The sequence below is a fragment of the Lygodium microphyllum genome, chromosome 15 (genome assembly GCF_053477565.2).
Source record: "Lygodium microphyllum isolate KBCC chromosome 15, Lygodium_microphyllum_v1.1.10, whole genome shotgun sequence".
NCBI lineage: Eukaryota > Viridiplantae > Streptophyta > Polypodiopsida > Schizaeales > Lygodiaceae > Lygodium > Lygodium microphyllum.
The window spans coordinates 119763899-119781271 of NC_141149.1; the positions used below are offsets into that span (position 1 = coordinate 119763899).

A 17373-nucleotide genomic window follows, 5' to 3' on the forward strand; every position below is an offset into this window, starting at 1 on the left:
CTCCTTGGTAAGTTACCCTCCCTTGATGCTTGCTTGCTTGCTTGCTTCTTCTTCTTCCTCTTGTTCTCCTCTCTCTTGTTCTCTCTTTCTTCCTCTCCTTGGCTTTCCTTTTTCCATTCTTATGTGTTTGAAATGAAAGAAGAGGTGAGTCATGAGGAGGTGAGGCATGAAGAGACTAGGTGAGGCATGAAGAGACTGCATGTCGGCTAAACTCAAGCTTCAGAACCACAAAAAACACAGGAAAGGAAAGGCGCAGTTTGAAAAAAAATAATTTAAGTATGGTTTGAATTTTGACGTGTGCGTCTATTTTGGCGTGTATATGCGTGTCTAAGGTATATGTAAACGCACGTATAGATGCCAACATAGATGAGCAAATAGATGCTAATTTAGACGTGTATGTAAACGTGGATATAGACGCGCATTTAGGCTTTATCATAATTTTTTGTTTTTAAGATAAGTTTTCATAGTGAATTCTTATCATAAGTTTTAATGTATTTATGATGAGTTTTGTGTATTTAAAATTGAGATATTAGAATAATTAATACGCTAGCTTGAAATTTTTATGTAAACATATAAATGACAAATATTTTGATATTGTCATGAATTAGGTTTAATCATGATGTCGTCATCACCTAGTGCAGTGCATGCTGATGAGTCAATGAGCACATCCTCAAGTGAGGATGAAACATTACGTCTTCATAATCGAGATGCATGGCTACGACGAAAAATTAAATACATGTGTGATCGTTGTCGAGGGTGTTGTTTTCGAGCACGTTGAATTGCAATGTCACACCTCAGCTTGTATGGAGAATGGGAGCGAGAAAAATCACCGGTATTCATTGTTTTTCTAAAACACTAAGATTGCTAGTCTATGTTACTCAATATATATCAACTTACATGAAACTCCCTTTTGTGGTTGAGCAGGATGCGGTGCCACATCCTCAGATGCTCCCTCCCGGGCATCGAGAGGCTGCAAAACATCGACACGAGGAGGTAGAGTCTTCAAGAAGAGTGGAGACTCACGACCATGATAGTAGCCCTCATGAAATGCCCTATCAAGTCGTAGAGGATAAGATTTTGGACAACATGGTACACCATTTATTTTCGCAACCGGTTCAGGGAGAAGGTCACTCTACGAAGCCAGATGATCCACTATACGTAGCGTCATCTACTTCGTTGTATGAAGGTTGTACGTACTCCGTTCTTTGTGTGTCCCTCGAGATACTTAACTTGCAAACAATTTATGAATGGAGTAATGTCAATTTGGATGCGTTATTGAAGTAGGTATCAATTCAGTTTGGCTTATGAATCATAATATTAATTGTTCTATTTTGAAATCAGACAGAAATATATGTTGGTTGTTTTTTAACTCACTTTTAAAAATATATGTAGGTTATTATCACAAATGCTTCCAAAAGGAAACAAATTGCCAACTAAGAGAGAGCAAGCAAGACATTACTTGACATCTCTGGGAGGCCTCGATTATGTCAAGATCCATGCATGTGTCAATGATTGTGTCTTATTTCGTCGGATTCATGAGTTCGCACGAGAGCGTCCTGTTTGTGGCGAATCAAGATACGAAGTGGAGATGAAGTCAATGGATGTGCCTCGTAAGGTTTTGAGATATTTTTCGATTGTTCCACATATAAAACTTATGTTCAAGTGTAAGTCTATTGGAAAGCTCATGTCATGGCATGCTAGTCATCGTTCAAGTGATGGAAAATGGAGGATCCATGCAGACACACGGGCATAGCAACATATAGATAATTTGTGGCCCGTTTTCAAAGAAGAGCCAAGAAATTTGAGATTTGGTTTAGGTATGGATGGAATCAATCCATTTGGCATCAAAAGCACATCATACAGTGTATGGCCATTGGTATTGGTGAACTATAATATTCCTTCATCCATGGCAATTAAAAAGGGACATGTAATGTTGTCCCTTCTGATTCCTGGAAAGCACAAGGTAAAAAAACATGGACATTTACTTAGAGCCTTTGATTGAAGAGTTAGAAATGTTATGGGAAGGTTTGAGGTGCAAGATACAAGCGCATCTACATTCTCTAGAGATTTCACATTGAAGGCCATGTTGTTGTGGACCATGCATGACTTTCCAGGATACGGAGAGGGTTGGTTAGTGCAATCATCCCTTGTTTATATCTCTGAATATCTTGCTAAAGTGGACCCCTCTCAACTATGACTATGGAAAGATGATGAAGACTTGAGGATGACCTCTATAATACCTCAAGGAAAATGAATGAGTAAAGTGCTAACAAAAGAAGAACTTCGTAAGTTAAATAGTTTTTGTGTGCTCAATAGTGATGTAATGAGTAAATGGATGACACTATATAATGAAGCAAGGGCAAGAAGAAAAAGTGAAAGACAAGCATTTCGCACCAAATATGGACGTAATGTCTCATTTTCAGATCATCTAAATGCGCTCCCACGTCATATTGATATAGATTGGTTACATGAGGAAATGGAGAGAATGGAAAAAGAAGAGGAAATTAATATATCTCAAGAAGAGTCGGAATACGCACGAGGTTGCTTATCAAAGGTGAGACATACTATCAATTAATTTGTTTCTATAAGTTATATTTTATATAAATAATTGACATGTTTGATCTTTTATCTTTTACTACTAGTGCACATTATTCAATGCTATTTGGTGTGAGGGTAAACATCTTCGAACTCAACGTATAGATGAAAAGAGAAATATCCAAGATTGTGGTGTCCTTGCTCACTTCGAGGATGCCAATGGTACCATGGAAGGTTATTGTGGCTTGATCCAAGATATTTTAAAGCTTGACTTCAGACGATTCTTTATATATGTACTGGATGTGAAGTGATTTAAAGAAGTGGTAACAAATGGTGAGCATTACACAATCAGACGTCATCCAAGTGGTTTTATAATCATTGACTCTACAAAATTTCACCAAAACAAGAATGACACATTAGTACTACCTCAACAATGCGAGCATGTATATATGCAAAAGCTAATTTATATATATATATATACATGTGATACATATACACAATATAATAAGTATTTAAGTTTCTTGCTTTTGTTTTTCAAATACAGGTTATGTATCATTCAATGGTAAACAATAACCAATGGTGGTATGTCATCCCTATATCTTATCGTTCAAAACTAATATATGGTAATATTACCGATATGGAGATAGCAGATGACAATCCAACAATTAATGATGATATACATGATGACACCATAATGGATTATATGTGTGATATAGTACAAGATGAACCTCGCGAGGATGTTCAAGGAAACGCAGAAGAAGACAATAATGTGATTGTCAATGATATTGATGAAGTTATTGAGCAATATAGCAACACATCTAATAGTGGGATAGACTTATTTGTTTCGTTACCTCTTGGTAACATAGACCTAGAAGTAGATAGTTTAGCAAGGGCTAATCTCATTGAAGATGAGATGGATCATTCACTGTAACATACTTAATTTGCTTAATGATTCAATGTGTATTCTTAATTCTATGGTTTTTATCATGCGCACACGTGCATACTCAATAATCAACAGTCAAGTTTAAAGCTAAATTGAATTTTCCATAATAAAAAGGAAGTATTTTTTATCATCTTCAAGTAGAGAAATTACGAGATACATATTGCAAGGCTTGCTACTAATTGTATAATAAGGTTTCTGTCGCTTGCCGCTAATTACTTATATCAAGCTTGTCAACTGGAGGAACTGCCATTCATTAGAGAGCAATGCAAAAATAATTATTAACTCTGGTTTTTTAATTCAATGATTCAATGTGTATTCTTAATTCTACGGTTTTTATCATACATATTGCAAGGCTTGCTACTAATTGTATAATAAGGTTTCTGTCGCTTGCCGCTAATTACTTATATCAAGCTTGTTCTTATGGCAGAATAATTATTCAATGTGTATTCTTAATTCTACGGTTTTTAATTCAATGATTCAATGTGTATTCTTAATTCTACGGTTTTTTTAATTATATAAGAAAAATTTATAGGAGTCGTTCTTATGGCCTTGAAAGCCCAAAACTAGTTTTTGAACAAGTTTTTGGCTTTCAAAGACCAATCTAGTTCCCATGGATTGGATGGGAATGTTTTGAAAATACCATTTTTCTTATATTTTCTTCTAAAGCTGCCATTTTAGAATGTGTGAATCCTTAAATGGTCCCTTAAATATCCTTTGAAAAAAAAAATTATGAGTCAAATTTATATTTTCATTTCGTGGTCCCATCAATACGGTAGATATCATTCAACCCATCTTCCTGATTAAACCCCAAAAAAAATTTTAAACTAAAATCTCTCCCACATGGCCTAGTGTGGTTTCTGGTCTTCACTACAAGCAATGAAAACTAGTTTCTAAAAACTAGCTCATGTAAATAGCTCCATAGATTTGTTTGATAGCCATGTAGGCTTGGGTCAAGGATAGGTGGACTTCTTTGTTCTATTTGTAATATTGTACACATAGAAATCTAGTTCTCAGTTAGAAAGTTTATAATAGAAATCGTTTTGCACTATACCATTTAGCACCTAAATGAAAAGCATGAAGATATGCATCCTAATATTATTTTGCTTGTCATAGTTGATTGCATTGTCTATTCTTATGTTGAACTTACTCAAAAATCTCGGAAAAGCACAATTCTTGCAATGAGACCTGGAAGATTTACAAATTACAAGTTTATGGCATGCATCAAAGGTAGTTAGCATAAACATCTTCAAGTGCGGGAGATAAGATGAGCAAAATAGTAGATTTTACAAACCCAAATCATAGTATTTATAAACACAAACAGATAGAACATTCAACATGCTGTATTACAATATTATAGGTTATGACGTAGGTCAGATACATGCGACACACTTGATTACAATATTATAGGTTATCACATACATTGAATTATCATCTCTTTTGTTTTTTTCTCGCTATACCATGGTTTGGCATACCATCCATGAATTGCTAGAAAGATTCATGGGAATTATTGCTTGTAAAGCATTATGATAGTCATGGCTTGCACATATATCATAGTGCTTAGGCTTGAAAGCCACGTCCTTGGAATGGCAAAGCCACGAGCTTGTCACTGTGGGGAGCTATGAGGTAAGCCTTGTCTATGGGGCTGCTGCTCAGGAGCATATCATTGGTATCCTCAAAGGCATCTGGTCTGGAGAGGTCGACGATGAGCTCCCCGATAAGTTCCTTGGTGACATGCTCCATGAGGAAGACATGAGCAAAGCGACGAGTTCCGACTGTTTCACAGGACAAGGAATACTTGCTGACGATGGAAGGTTTGGGCCGCTTGAAGCGCACGGTGAGGGAGAGTGGGCTGCGGGCGACCCAGAGCTCTTTAGGGATCTTCTTGAGCCAGTTGTAGGTAAACTCTGCGAGGTCTTCGAGGTGGACGGCCTTGTTGATGAGGTCCTCGTAGGAGTGGCGGGAGAGGTAGTCCCAGAGGAGCATGGCGGAGAGGGCATTGCGGGAGCCGGCGAAGGTGGTGTCGGCGGCGCCCACGTACTCAGGCCGGGAGGGCGGGCAGAGCTGGTACTTGACCTTGGTCATGTAGACGCCGCAGGGGATCGGGGTGCCGATCCACTTGTGGCCGCTCGCCACGATGGAGTGCACGAAGGGCAGCCGGAAGTCGAAGTTGGGGCCGCGCGCCTTCACCTTCCCGCGCTTGTATGCCATCTCGATGAAGGGCATGTAGGCCGCCCCCAGGGCGCCGTCTACATGCAGCCAGTAGCCCGTCCGGATATCCACCTTCGTCGGGTCGCTCGGGTCGTAGAAGATGGGCCGCTCGTCCAGGCCGTATTTCTTGAAGATGGGCATCAGGCGGGTGCCCGCAGCCTCCACGTTGTCGTAGGTGCCCGTGAAGGTGGTGCCGTAGTTGAAGCACACGAAGATCGGGTAGCCGTGGTAGGCGAAGAAGTTGACCAGCGTCACCAGGGCGTCGACGGAGATGGCGCCTTGGTCATCGGAGGGCACGGCGTCGGGCCACTCGCCGCCGAGCGGGCACTGGCCCTTGTAGCGCTCCTTCCCGATCTGGGAGAAGGTGGGAACGGACATCATGACCATGGCCTTGACGATGGAGTAGTGCGTGTCGGCCGAGAAGAACGCCACCGGGGTGAAGGCATGATCTGGGTTAAAGCAGCGGGCGACCAGCGGCGCAATATGATTAGCATGGTTGCTCGCGCGGGGCAGTATGCTGCCTTGGACATACACCAGCTTTGGCACGCCTGATGGATCGCTGGAATCGATGAGGATCTTCTTCCCGGCCAGATAGTCTCTCGCAGTCCACATGGCATTCAGGTTCCCCTCCGTCGAGCCCATGCTTAGCACGTACCCCCAATACGACTCCGGATCCGAGCACTTGCTAGGCCAGCGCGCATTCCACAGCGACGCAAAGTAGTCCAGGACCGTACGCTCCATGAACTTGCTGTTGAGCGTGAAGTTGCCGTTCGTGAATGGATCCCCCAGATTGTTGGGCTGCACATTATACAATGCTCAAGACTCAAAATAAGAATTCAATTATCCTCCTTTTTACTGCTCAAAACAATTTAATTATCCTTTTTATATTTAAAAAACAGTATTTCTATATGTGTGCAATACTGTTGGGCTGCAAATTATATAGATAGATTCGCTCAAACCTATATTACTCTCTATAAGAATCTACTTATAATCCTTTTCACGTTTTTAAATAATATAATTATCCTCGTTCTTTTAAAACAGCATTTTCTCTATCCTTAGGAAATTCTGTCTTGTATATAGCAAGCCCGAAATACAATAACGCAATGAGTTTTTCATTGTATAATTGATGGGCTTTTGTTTTGAAAAATTTTGACAAGGTCATTTGGAGATGTGTGTTTGCATGGTTTGTGCTATAATATTCTAGTGGTACAAATGCTTTGAAGGTTGGAATATGTGAGCTAGCTACCAATGAGTCGGGGCCTCTGCCATACCCAAACTCGAAAGTGGGGTTCCAACAATAACATCCTTTTCACATGCAATAGGAAGCGATGAATGAAATGTTCTGAAGGACTTCTAGTGGCTTCTTTCAGATCAAATCACACATTTGTCTTTGCAAATGGACATCTCATTATTTCAAAAGCGCAAAGAGCTTATAAACAAGACCAGGACGTGACTTGCTTAGAAGTTGATCAAGAGTCTGTTTGCAAAGCAAGGGGACTTCATCATCCAAAGGCCTAATTTTCAATTTGCACAGTTGGGAGCCCATGATTTCTTCTTTAGAAAATTTACTAGTTTGTTACCAACAAAGCCAATCCCTTTCTTTAAAGTAAAGGGAGTTGGGAGCCCATGATTTCTTCTTTAGAAAATTTACTAGTTTGTTACTAACAAAGCCAATCCCTTTCTTTAAAGTAAAGGGAGACTCCCCTCATTGCGTAAGACACCCTCACCCACATTTGCCGTGTTGTAGCTATCTTCCCTGCCTCATAAATGGGGTGGGAGTATGCTAGAGCTTGATGGTGTGTAACCACTCATTTCAAATCGTGGTGTAATTTGATGGGTGGGAATGTGAAGGCAACATGTGTCATACTCCCCGGAGAAAAGGGGCTATGGGAGGGTGCTCTAAGATGTGGCTCATCATGTTGGTTGGATAGTGGACTTACTGAGTAGGTTTGGCAAGTTAGGAAAGAACGCTAATCAATTTTCTAACACTCCAGACATTTTCTGAGAATGTCAAAACATTACATTTTCTTCTCGCGGTTAAAATGAAGGATAATAAGTAAAAGAAGAAAAGGGAAACAAAAGAATATATACTATTAGTTAAGGAGAGGTGGGGGGCGGGTGCCACGTGGCAGCCCCCCACCTCCCCCACAAAAAAACAAAGAGAACGCGGGGGCGGGTATCACACGTCCAACATCCGCCCCCCCGGCCCCCCCCCCCTCCCAAATATCGCACCCGCGCCGGGGCGAGTCTAAGCGTGGAGCGCCTAGTAATAAGTAAAAGAAGAAAAGGGAAACAAAAAACACTCACACACATATCCAAGTAGGCTCCGAGCGTATGGGAGAAGTGGAGCGCCTGGTTGCATTGGTAGCCCATGAAGTGGGACTTTTGGGTGGTGAGGTAGGACTTGGCAGCCTTGAGGGCATCGTCGCGTTCCTTCTGGGTCATGGCATGGCGACTCAAGCGGAAGGTCTTGTAGGTGTTGGGGATGCCCGGGACAGGCGGGTACACGGCGACGGGGTCTGTAGTGGGTTCGGTAAACCCTTCCGCCGGCTGCCGGTTCGACATACTCAACTACTTACAGCTACCACAGCTAATGCAGACTACTGCCGATGATTGATTATCTAGCAATATATTCTATCTGCTGGTGACGGAAATACTGCGCCTGCGCTTTGCTGATTGCCCTTGCGCCCCAGCTCTGAATTTATAGGAAATCCTGCAGTGTAGTCCTCTGAGCTGTCGTCCTCACCTCTCGGGCCCTTTATTCCGGCAACCGCTCATCATCCATACATTCCCCTTTTCGCCTCAATCAGTGTGTACATTCCTCTCAATCCATTGCGAAGATTCCAGTCGCACAAACGTCGAGCAAGCCAATTCAATTATAGCGCCCATCTGATCGTTTCAACGTCTCCGCCCTAATCAACCATGGATAACCGGCTTGATGTGGATCAGAATACATGATCATCCCAAATCTGATGGCTTGAATCAGAACACATGATCATCCCAAATCTGACTGTGGATCTGTAGAATATATGTTCAGATTTCCCTACGACCTTTATCTTACAATTTTACTTCTGCTAATGTATAGCACTCCACGTTAGACATATGCATTACTTCATTTTACCATTTTACAAGACATTTAATTAGGATTTGTTTAAAAGGGTTGCCGTGTTCAAAGACTAATAATAAGAATGGAACTTAGTAAATTGATCTTTCTTGCATTTGCAAGACCTCCTTTCTTACAATACTCTCTCTTCCTTTGTCAAACACTGACATATATATGCATGCACACACACACAATTACTTTAATCTACCTTGGTGATGCAAAAGTTGATCACTATCATGACTGCAACTTAATCTACCTAGAATTGATGCATCTTTATCTTCTTACTATTATGATTACTCCTAATTACTTGTATTTTCTATTTGCACATTGAATTAGTATTTGTTTAAAAGGGTTGCCATGTGCAAAGACTAATAATAAGAATGGAACTTAGTAAATTGATCTTTCTTGCATTTGCAAGACCTTCTTTCTTACAATACTCTCTCTTCCTTTGTCAAACACTGACATATATATGCATGCACACACACAATATTTACTTTAATCTACCTTGGTGATGCAAAAGTTGATCACTACCATGACTGCAACTTAATCTATCTACAATTAATGCATCTTAAAATATCTATTAGACTTTTACAATTATTAAACACAAGGGTGTACATGCAAACTCAATGTATACATGGATCAATGTTCTTGGCCCATTTTTCTAGGTTTAAAAGGACCCATTAACATATAGTCCGATCTAGGATATATAGATAAGAGACCCCTCTTACATAGTTGTATTTTTATTCACATCTCTCTCTCTCTCTCTCTCTCTCTCTCTCTCTCTCTCTCTTTGTGACATAAAAGTTAAATGTGCAAACACATGTCATATAAATCCATAATTATTGTGTGTATATAGACCGTTGTGTCTTCTTCTATATGCTTCTTAGATTTCATATAAACATACACAACATACTTGGTTGTCATAATATCACTCTTGTATCTATACATCTCATATGATGTTTGTATATTCCTTCATAGAAGACGGTGATAGAGCATCTTACTACTGTATTATTTTCGTTATAGGTTCAGAAAGCCCTAAACCTCCAGAGAGCTTCCCAAACCTACCCCATTTTCCAAACCTCTCTTTTTCAATCAAAACCCCTTCCTCCCCTCCCCTCTTTCTCATGTGTAATCTCTCATTTTCTCTTCCCTCTCCCTTTTTTCATCAAAGCACTGCCACCCCCCTCCCCTTTTTTTAAATTAAAACCCCCTCCCCTCTCTCTCACTTATACTCTCTCTATTTCTTTTCCCCCTTCCCTTTTTAATTAAATTCCTCCCCCTCCCCCCTCTCTCTCTCTCTCTCTCTCTCTTTCTCTCTCTCTCTCTCTCTCTCTTTCTCTCTCTCTCTCATTTAATTAAATCAAACTTCTTTTTAAATTAAAAGTTTTTTTCTCTCTCTCTAATTAAAATTTTTTAATTAAATATTTTTATACGTTTTTTTAATTTAAAGTTTTTTTAACATAGTTTTTCACACACTTTGAGAGGGCGATAGAAGAAGAAGAAGAAGAAGAAGAAGAAAAAGAAGAAGGATAAAAAGAAGAAGACGGATAGAGGAAAGAGGAAAGAGGAAAGAGAATAGTATTTTTAAATTGAATATTTTCTTCTCCACCTCCCCTCCTCTCTCTCATGTGTAGGGCCTAGGTTCTCTCTCTCTCTCTCTCTCTCTCTCTCTCTCTCTCTCTCTCTCATTAAAATTTTTAATTTGAACTTTCTGTTTAATTTAAATAAGAAGAGAGAGAGAGAGGGGAACGGAGAAAAAGAGAATTATAAAGAGAGTAAATATAAATTTGAGAGAGAGAGAGAGAGAGAGAAAGGAAAAGAGAGGAGAGAGGGGAGAGAGACATAGAGAAGAAAAGGAGAGAGAAAATGAGAAGAAGAAGAAGAGAGAATTTGAACACACATAAAATTATAGAGAGAGGAAAGATAAAATTTAAAATAAAGAGAGAATAATTTTTAAAAAAAGAAGAGAGAGAGAGAGGGAGAGAGAGAGAGAGAGAGAGAGAAATAAGAAGAAGAAAGAGGAAGAGAGGAAGAGAGATGGGAAAAAAGAGAAGAGAAAATTATTTTTAAAATTTAAATATTTTTTTAGAGAGAGAAGGAGAGGGAAAAAGAGAGGAAGAGAAGAAAAATATAAAATTAAAAAGAGAGAGAGGGAGAGAAGGAAAAAAGGAAAATTAAGAGAGAGGGGGGAGGAGAAGAAAAGGGGGTGGAGAGAGAGAGAGAGAGAGAATAAAAGGAGAGAGAGAGAGAGAGGATAAGAAGAGAGAAAATACAAACATAAAGAGAGAATTATATATAGGGAAAATATAAAATTTGCATACTTTAAGAGAGCTTGAGGGAGGGGGGAAGAAAGAAGAAGAAGATGAGAGAGAGAGAGAGAGAGAGAAGAAAATTTTAAAAAGAGAATGAAGAGAGAGAAAAAGAAGGAAAAAAAAGGAGAGGGAGGAGAAGGAAAAGAGAGGAGAGAGGGGGAGGGAGGAGAATAAAAGGGGAGAGAGAGAAAGAAAGAGAGAATAAAAGTGAGGAGAGAAAAAAGGAGAGAGAGAGAGATAACCAAGAGAGAAGAAAAAATAAATAGAAGGTAGAGAAAGAGAGAGAGAGAGAGAGAGAGAAAATTAGATAGGGAATTTGGGGGGAGAGAAAGAGAGAGTAAATTAAAAATTTAGAAACAGAGAGGAAAAATAGGAGAGAGAAAGATGAGAAATGGATTGTTGAGCGAAGTTGCAACTTCGCTCGCCACTTCGAGGTAGCAAAGTTGCCACAAAGCGACCTAGCATTCCACGCACGTGAATAATTGACTAGAGAAATAACTTGAGAAACAATACATTGGGCTATTCTAAAATCTTATACATATTAAATGGGTATTTATGGTATTTTGTAAAATATGCTATTTTGAAATCCAACAGAATAAATGGCTCTTTATTATTTTTTTAAGAATCCTCTCACATGCCATTGAGATCCTAAAGCAAGTATCAAACATCCTTTCTGTTTTCCCTTGAACTCCTTTTGTTTCCTTGTTGTTTTGGGCTAGTCATGGAAATTTAGGCATCCCTAGCCCACCAAGTGTCCATGGAGATTAATTGGCCACATTTAAGGCAAGCATGGCATTGATCATGCTAGCTTGTCCCAACAACATCATCATTTACGACACCTATGTGAAAAGAGATGCACAATCGGAGGTGTAGAAGAGGATCTAGCACATGGACATAGAGAATAGGAAGAGTTGAGCCATGGAGGTGGTAAGGCAATTATCAACCAACAAGTAGGTTATTTTCAATGTCACCATGATTCAACAGCATTATGTACCCTTCAAGTAGTTCAATGCATCCTCCATCCTCCAACTCATCTAACATGATGTCCCCACATGTATAGAGAGAAAGGACTCTTGCAACCACACATCTGGTAGCCCACATATAACACATTGTTTTGTCTTTAAAATCCCTGTCCCTTATCTTCATTCTTGAGTTCATGTATAGTGCATAACTAAATGTAACATATTATGGGAGGGAGGTGTTGATTGGCATGAAGTACAAAACAACAAAACCTCTCTCTTTCTCATCTTCATTCTTCTCTCTCCCTTGTTTTCATTTCAAATCTGATCTTCTACATGCATGATTGTGATCCAAAGTATATTTGGCAAAGGAAGATGTTGATTGGGATGAAATTAAGAAAATTCACTCTCTCTCATCTTCATTATTCTTCATCCCTCATCTTTGTTTGTAAGATGATTCCATGCACACACAACTAGATATGCAATGTGATGGGTGGAGGGACTTCCCACCATCATAGGCGCAGCTCGAATGAGTGCGTCCTGAAGATCTGATGGGCACATAGATTCGAGACGGGTATTCACTGGTGGTTCTAAACTAGCACAAAATTTTGACACTTGTTGTGTCATGTCCATCTGTGGCTCATACTTAAGAAGTGAGATGAATTTAGAATAGTATACGTCAAGAGTGAGTCCCAATTGTTTTAGCTCGTAGAACTCATTCATTTTCTGCATGCGATACACAGGTGATAAGTATCTTCCTTTCACGGCTTTCTTCAGTTTTTCCTAGGTAACGGATCCTTCCGTGATTCCTTGATCTCTGCACCATTGCTTCCACCAAAGCCTGGCTTCGCCGGTGAGCTTCAGCTTGGTGAGCATAGCTTGGTTGGCGGGTGCAGTGCTGGCTGCTTCAAAGTAATCCTCCATGGATTCAATCCAAATTTCAGCATCTGCTTGGACAATTCTACCTTTCCCGTCAAATTCGGGTGGCTTAATCTGCTTGAGAAGAAACTTCTTCTCCTGGATTACAGCAGAACTTGATGTAGGAGGCGAACTGGAAATCTATACATGGGGTTGTGCCTGGATAAATATTTCTTAACGTTATTACTCATTAATCATTACGATTTATATTTCATCTCCATTTCAGCTATCAACCAAGCAATCTAACCACTTAACTTATTATCTTTTCTCATGAACAAAACAGACATTGATAAAAAGAAGTCTTATTGCATTTATATGGGCATAGCCCTTTCGGAATACAACATTTCTTGGGATGATAGGGCAACTGTTTACATTTAGTTTGGGGAGAATAATGTTGTATTATATTTATCTACGGGAACTGGATAATAGTATAGTTCGGATCATGGATCTTCAGGAATTGGTATATCATTGGAAGATCAGGGTATCCTTTCCTTTGGAACCCATTCTTCTCATAGCGCCCCAAAACCTTGATCTTGTCGGCGGGGATTACACGGGTCACTTCCTCATATACATATGAGTTCAGCTCAACCCTCCGACCTCGAATATGTAAAGTTGAGTTTACGTGAGCCTCCACAAAAATGAACAGCTTCACGATTTTCAGGTCTTTCAACCACTTGATCCTCTTTAGGTTGGTTTGAAGGTATGCAAACCGATGGGCAGCTATATAGTAGATTCGTGAGGCACCCATCCATCTTCGTTCCACGTACAAAGGCGATGGGTTATAGATACGATCTAAGATGTTCATCATCTCAACCCTTTGTCGATAATCTAAGAAATGCATCGCAGTCATAAACATGACTCGAAACACTAAGAACATGTTCCATGCTTCATAATTCTGCAAGACAGCATCGAAAGTAAGGAAATGTTCGAAACAGCAACATTTGCTTTACTTGTTCATATTAAGATTTCTTAAAAGCAAATCCTTCATTGGTTGGCTCTCATACCAACTGTAACGTGTCCGCCTGTAATCTTCAGGACACGTTTTAGCAATCCATCTGAACGAATGTCTAGAAAGTTCCACCCGGCACTCCCATGGAATGTCACGGGGTTTGCGATCTAGGACTTTCCGCGTCTACCACGTAGCGGAAGTATTCTCGCTGTTCCCACTTAGGACCGACCTGAATCAGGGTTTTCTCTAATGGTCATTTCCAAAACGGCAACTAGCATCGAACCCCAAGCAAACTACTTTACGCAAAAACGCCAGGGCCGAAGCAGATTTACGCTGCACTTAGTTCAAGGACAATGGAAAATGAGAGGGATGCAAGGCTCGACCTCTCTGCCATAAGGCATAGTCCCATTCCGTTCCCCTAAAATAGCGTAAATCCGGATTATTGTAACTTAGATTCTAGGTCAACGCTCTTGATATTCGTGTTCTTTGAACGATCTTCTTGTTGTCCATCATGATTGAGAAAAGTTCCCAGCCAACTGGGACCACCCATCCGTAGGACGGACCCATGGCCACATCCACCGCACTTTCCTCAGGTTGTTTTAGTTTTCTAATTACCTACCACGTTTAGTTTGACATGAGTCAAACAGCTTCCTTAATTAGTTCGTTAGGCACTGGTTCCTTCACGTAATCATAGCACTTGACGTAGAAAAACAATGTCAAACAAGTTCCTTTTCAACAGCTTATCATATTTATCTTTGGAATACATTTATAACATCCAGCCCGTAGGCTTATCCATAATCCGCCCGAAGGCTATCCAGCAATCCACAGGGATTACTAATCCAAGATTCCGCCCGTAGACTAGTATGTGGGCCTCGAGATCCAATCCCGAGTCACGTTGGCCTCTTGTTCAAGGCCCGGAAGGCGAGGGATTTACGGCCAAAACCCCCCTGGCACCCAAGTGTCCTCTTGCTCCAAGTAGCGCTCAACGGAGAGACCTCTCGCAATGGGTTCAGTCCACCTTCCCAGCGCGGCTAACAACCCCCTTGGTTAGGGTCAGGTAGGCAGTCGGGGGTAACTGAAGCTGCCTCTCCCTTCAGGCCTTCAACCTGAAGCATTAGATATCTTTTTATACTTTAATTCTTTCAGCAAACAAAGCAAACAGTGCTCTCTAAACTATTACAAGCACAATAATTTTCAGTGGTCGTTGTTTTTGGCCAACTGCTAAGAAGTGAATCCTTCTTTCCGAATGCATCCAGCACTCGATCCAGGATCAATTGCAACTTGGCAAGATCCCCAAGGGTTTGTTTGTTAACCCTTATATCCTTGGGTTAGGGCCGTACCCTACTAACCCAACTTAACCAATACCTTAAGTTCTATTAGCAGCAAATATGTTATTCCAATTTACTGATTGGCCTTTTGCTTCCAAGTAATTATCTAATTCCCTTATCTTGGTCACTTTTCCCAAGAAGGGTGTTATGTCAGGATGACTACTCATCCTCTTGCAAGATAAACTTGCGCAACAATCTGCCAATCTCATTTCGAGGAATTGGCCATTCCCTTGTGATCAAATCACAAGATCATGCGACTCTGCAACTTGTTGCACAAGTGTCGCATCAAAACTATAGGACTATTTTTCCATCGAATGGAGTCTTCTAATCACGAAATCATGATTAGATATAACAATCCGTTCCTGATTGCACTAGACCGACATTGTCGGTCCTAAGGTTTCAAATTCAAACCGAGTTTCATCTTTTTAGCAAGCGATCCTTAGGGTAGAAACCTTAGATCATCTCTCGCAAGTACGTCCTATTGTCCCTATATTCTGTGAATGTGGGCAAGTCTTTAGGTTTAAGAGTTTCAGCTTTGGCAATAAGAGCGATTAGGTCATGTCCTCAACATGCAAAATCCTAGTCAGCACTTGGGATATGTTGCATCAATTTAACCATTCCTAATGAGTCCCTTGCGGTTTAGGTGTTTAGGTTAAACCAATTTACTTGTCTACTCTTGAAGATAATTACGCTACCATTTTTGTAACCACATGATTCATTGCCTACGTATTGAGTAGATTTTACAAACCTTAACTTTTTTGGTTAAGATCAAAGCATATGCTAAGTTATGGCATAATTCCAATTGATCCTTTTGTAACATGCATTCAAGATTCATGCTACTAAACTTTAGGGTTTTATGTGAACCATGCAGCTTTTTCTAACTTCTTTTCTCAATGAGATATTCATACGTTGAATGAGCATTACACAACCTTTCGTAACTACCTACGTAATTGATTGAAATTTATGCGAATTGCCTAGAGTTTAATCTACTTCATGCAGCTCAAGAACCATTTCCATGCCTTGTAAATTCCTACGGATTATTAGCGACCTTCTTTTAATGAATCATTTCGAAGGAAAGATGCCTAATAATGCGACATGTGATTTATTCTTTCCTATGCATAATCGAAGTGTACATCAGTAATTTTGATTTTATAAAGATGGGCATTAGTTAATCTGAGTTCGTTACTTTGCAATGCATAATAACCACTTGCTAGGAATGCATAGAGATCTTATGCTCTTCATTTTCATTCGTTTAATACAAATGACCGATTCTTTGATCAAAGTTATTTCCTTTAATTTAGCAAAGGTATTTCAATTGAAAAAGTGCATCCTAATTCCATAAATCATCTATGCACAATCAAAATATTACGACGTTAAACAAAATTTAGGAAGAAAAACCTGGACTTGTGGTGAAATGTCCACATGGATGTTAGGAGATGATCCTCCTGCGTTTGCGCCTTGTGCCTTCTTAGGAGCCATCTCGAATTCGACCTTTTCACCCTGGATGCAGATTTATAATCTTGGTCATCTCCTTCGCACGCGAAAACTCCCTTTTGGTTCGGCTTAGTTGATCAATTTCACCATCTTTTGAAACCAAGCTTTAGAAGGCCTTAAAGGCTTCCTCCTCGAAGTAGTGATTTCACGATTAGGAAATGGATTTAAAAAGGCTTGTAACAAAAGGCCTTGAAAGGAAACAGGGTTTAAAAACTTTGTGGGGATGCAATGGCTTAAACTCCGGGTCTATAAGGGAAGAAAAAGGCCTTAAACTTCAAGGAAAAAGGGTGTAAAAGATTGCTTTGGGAAGGCAAATAAAAGGGGATTTTAAAAGATCCCAGGGTAACAAGAACCTGCTTGAGAGGGCAATAGGGAAGGGGGTTTAGAACCTCAGGCTAATGGGAGCTTGTGGGGGAATCCAAGGGGGAGTTAAACCCACTTGAAAGCCAATAGGAATGGGGCTTAGATGACTTTAAAGATTTTCATGGGGGGGAAAAACCATAGGAAGGGGGGCTTGGAGAGCCCTTAGAAGCTTCAAGAAGCTTCTTGAAGCTTCTGGAAAAAATGTGGTACACTCACGTGGAGGAAAGAGGAAGGCGGCAGCTCGCGCAGGCTCCAATCAGC

General features: G+C 40.2%; 1 protein-coding gene across 1 annotated transcript; it reads right to left on the bottom strand.

The window, feature by feature from the left end:
- Nucleotides 1-4798: 4798 nt before the first annotated feature.
- Nucleotides 4799-8344, bottom strand: LOC148024977 (uncharacterized). Its single transcript, XM_087694662.1, has 2 exons — nucleotides 7994-8344; nucleotides 4799-6484 (listed from the first exon to the last, which is right to left on the bottom strand). Exons 1-2 carry the CDS (start codon nucleotides 8249-8251, stop codon nucleotides 5036-5038), a joined length of 1707 nt encoding a protein of 568 aa, XP_087550788.1. The 5' UTR covers nucleotides 8252-8344; the 3' UTR covers nucleotides 4799-5035.
- Between the last annotated feature and the right edge of the window lie 9029 nt (nucleotides 8345-17373).

What these genes read in the sequence shown, in the direction of transcription:
- LOC148024977 (XM_087694662.1), bottom strand. Translation starts at nt 8,251, where the DNA reads ATGTCGAACCGGCAGCCGGCGGAAGGGTTTACCGAACCCACTACAGAC. An exon ending in GAGCCTACTTGGATATGTGT is followed by an intron (nt 6,485 to 7,993) that starts GTGAGTGTTTTT and finishes TATAATGTGCAG; the next exon opens with CCCAACAATCTGGGGGATCC.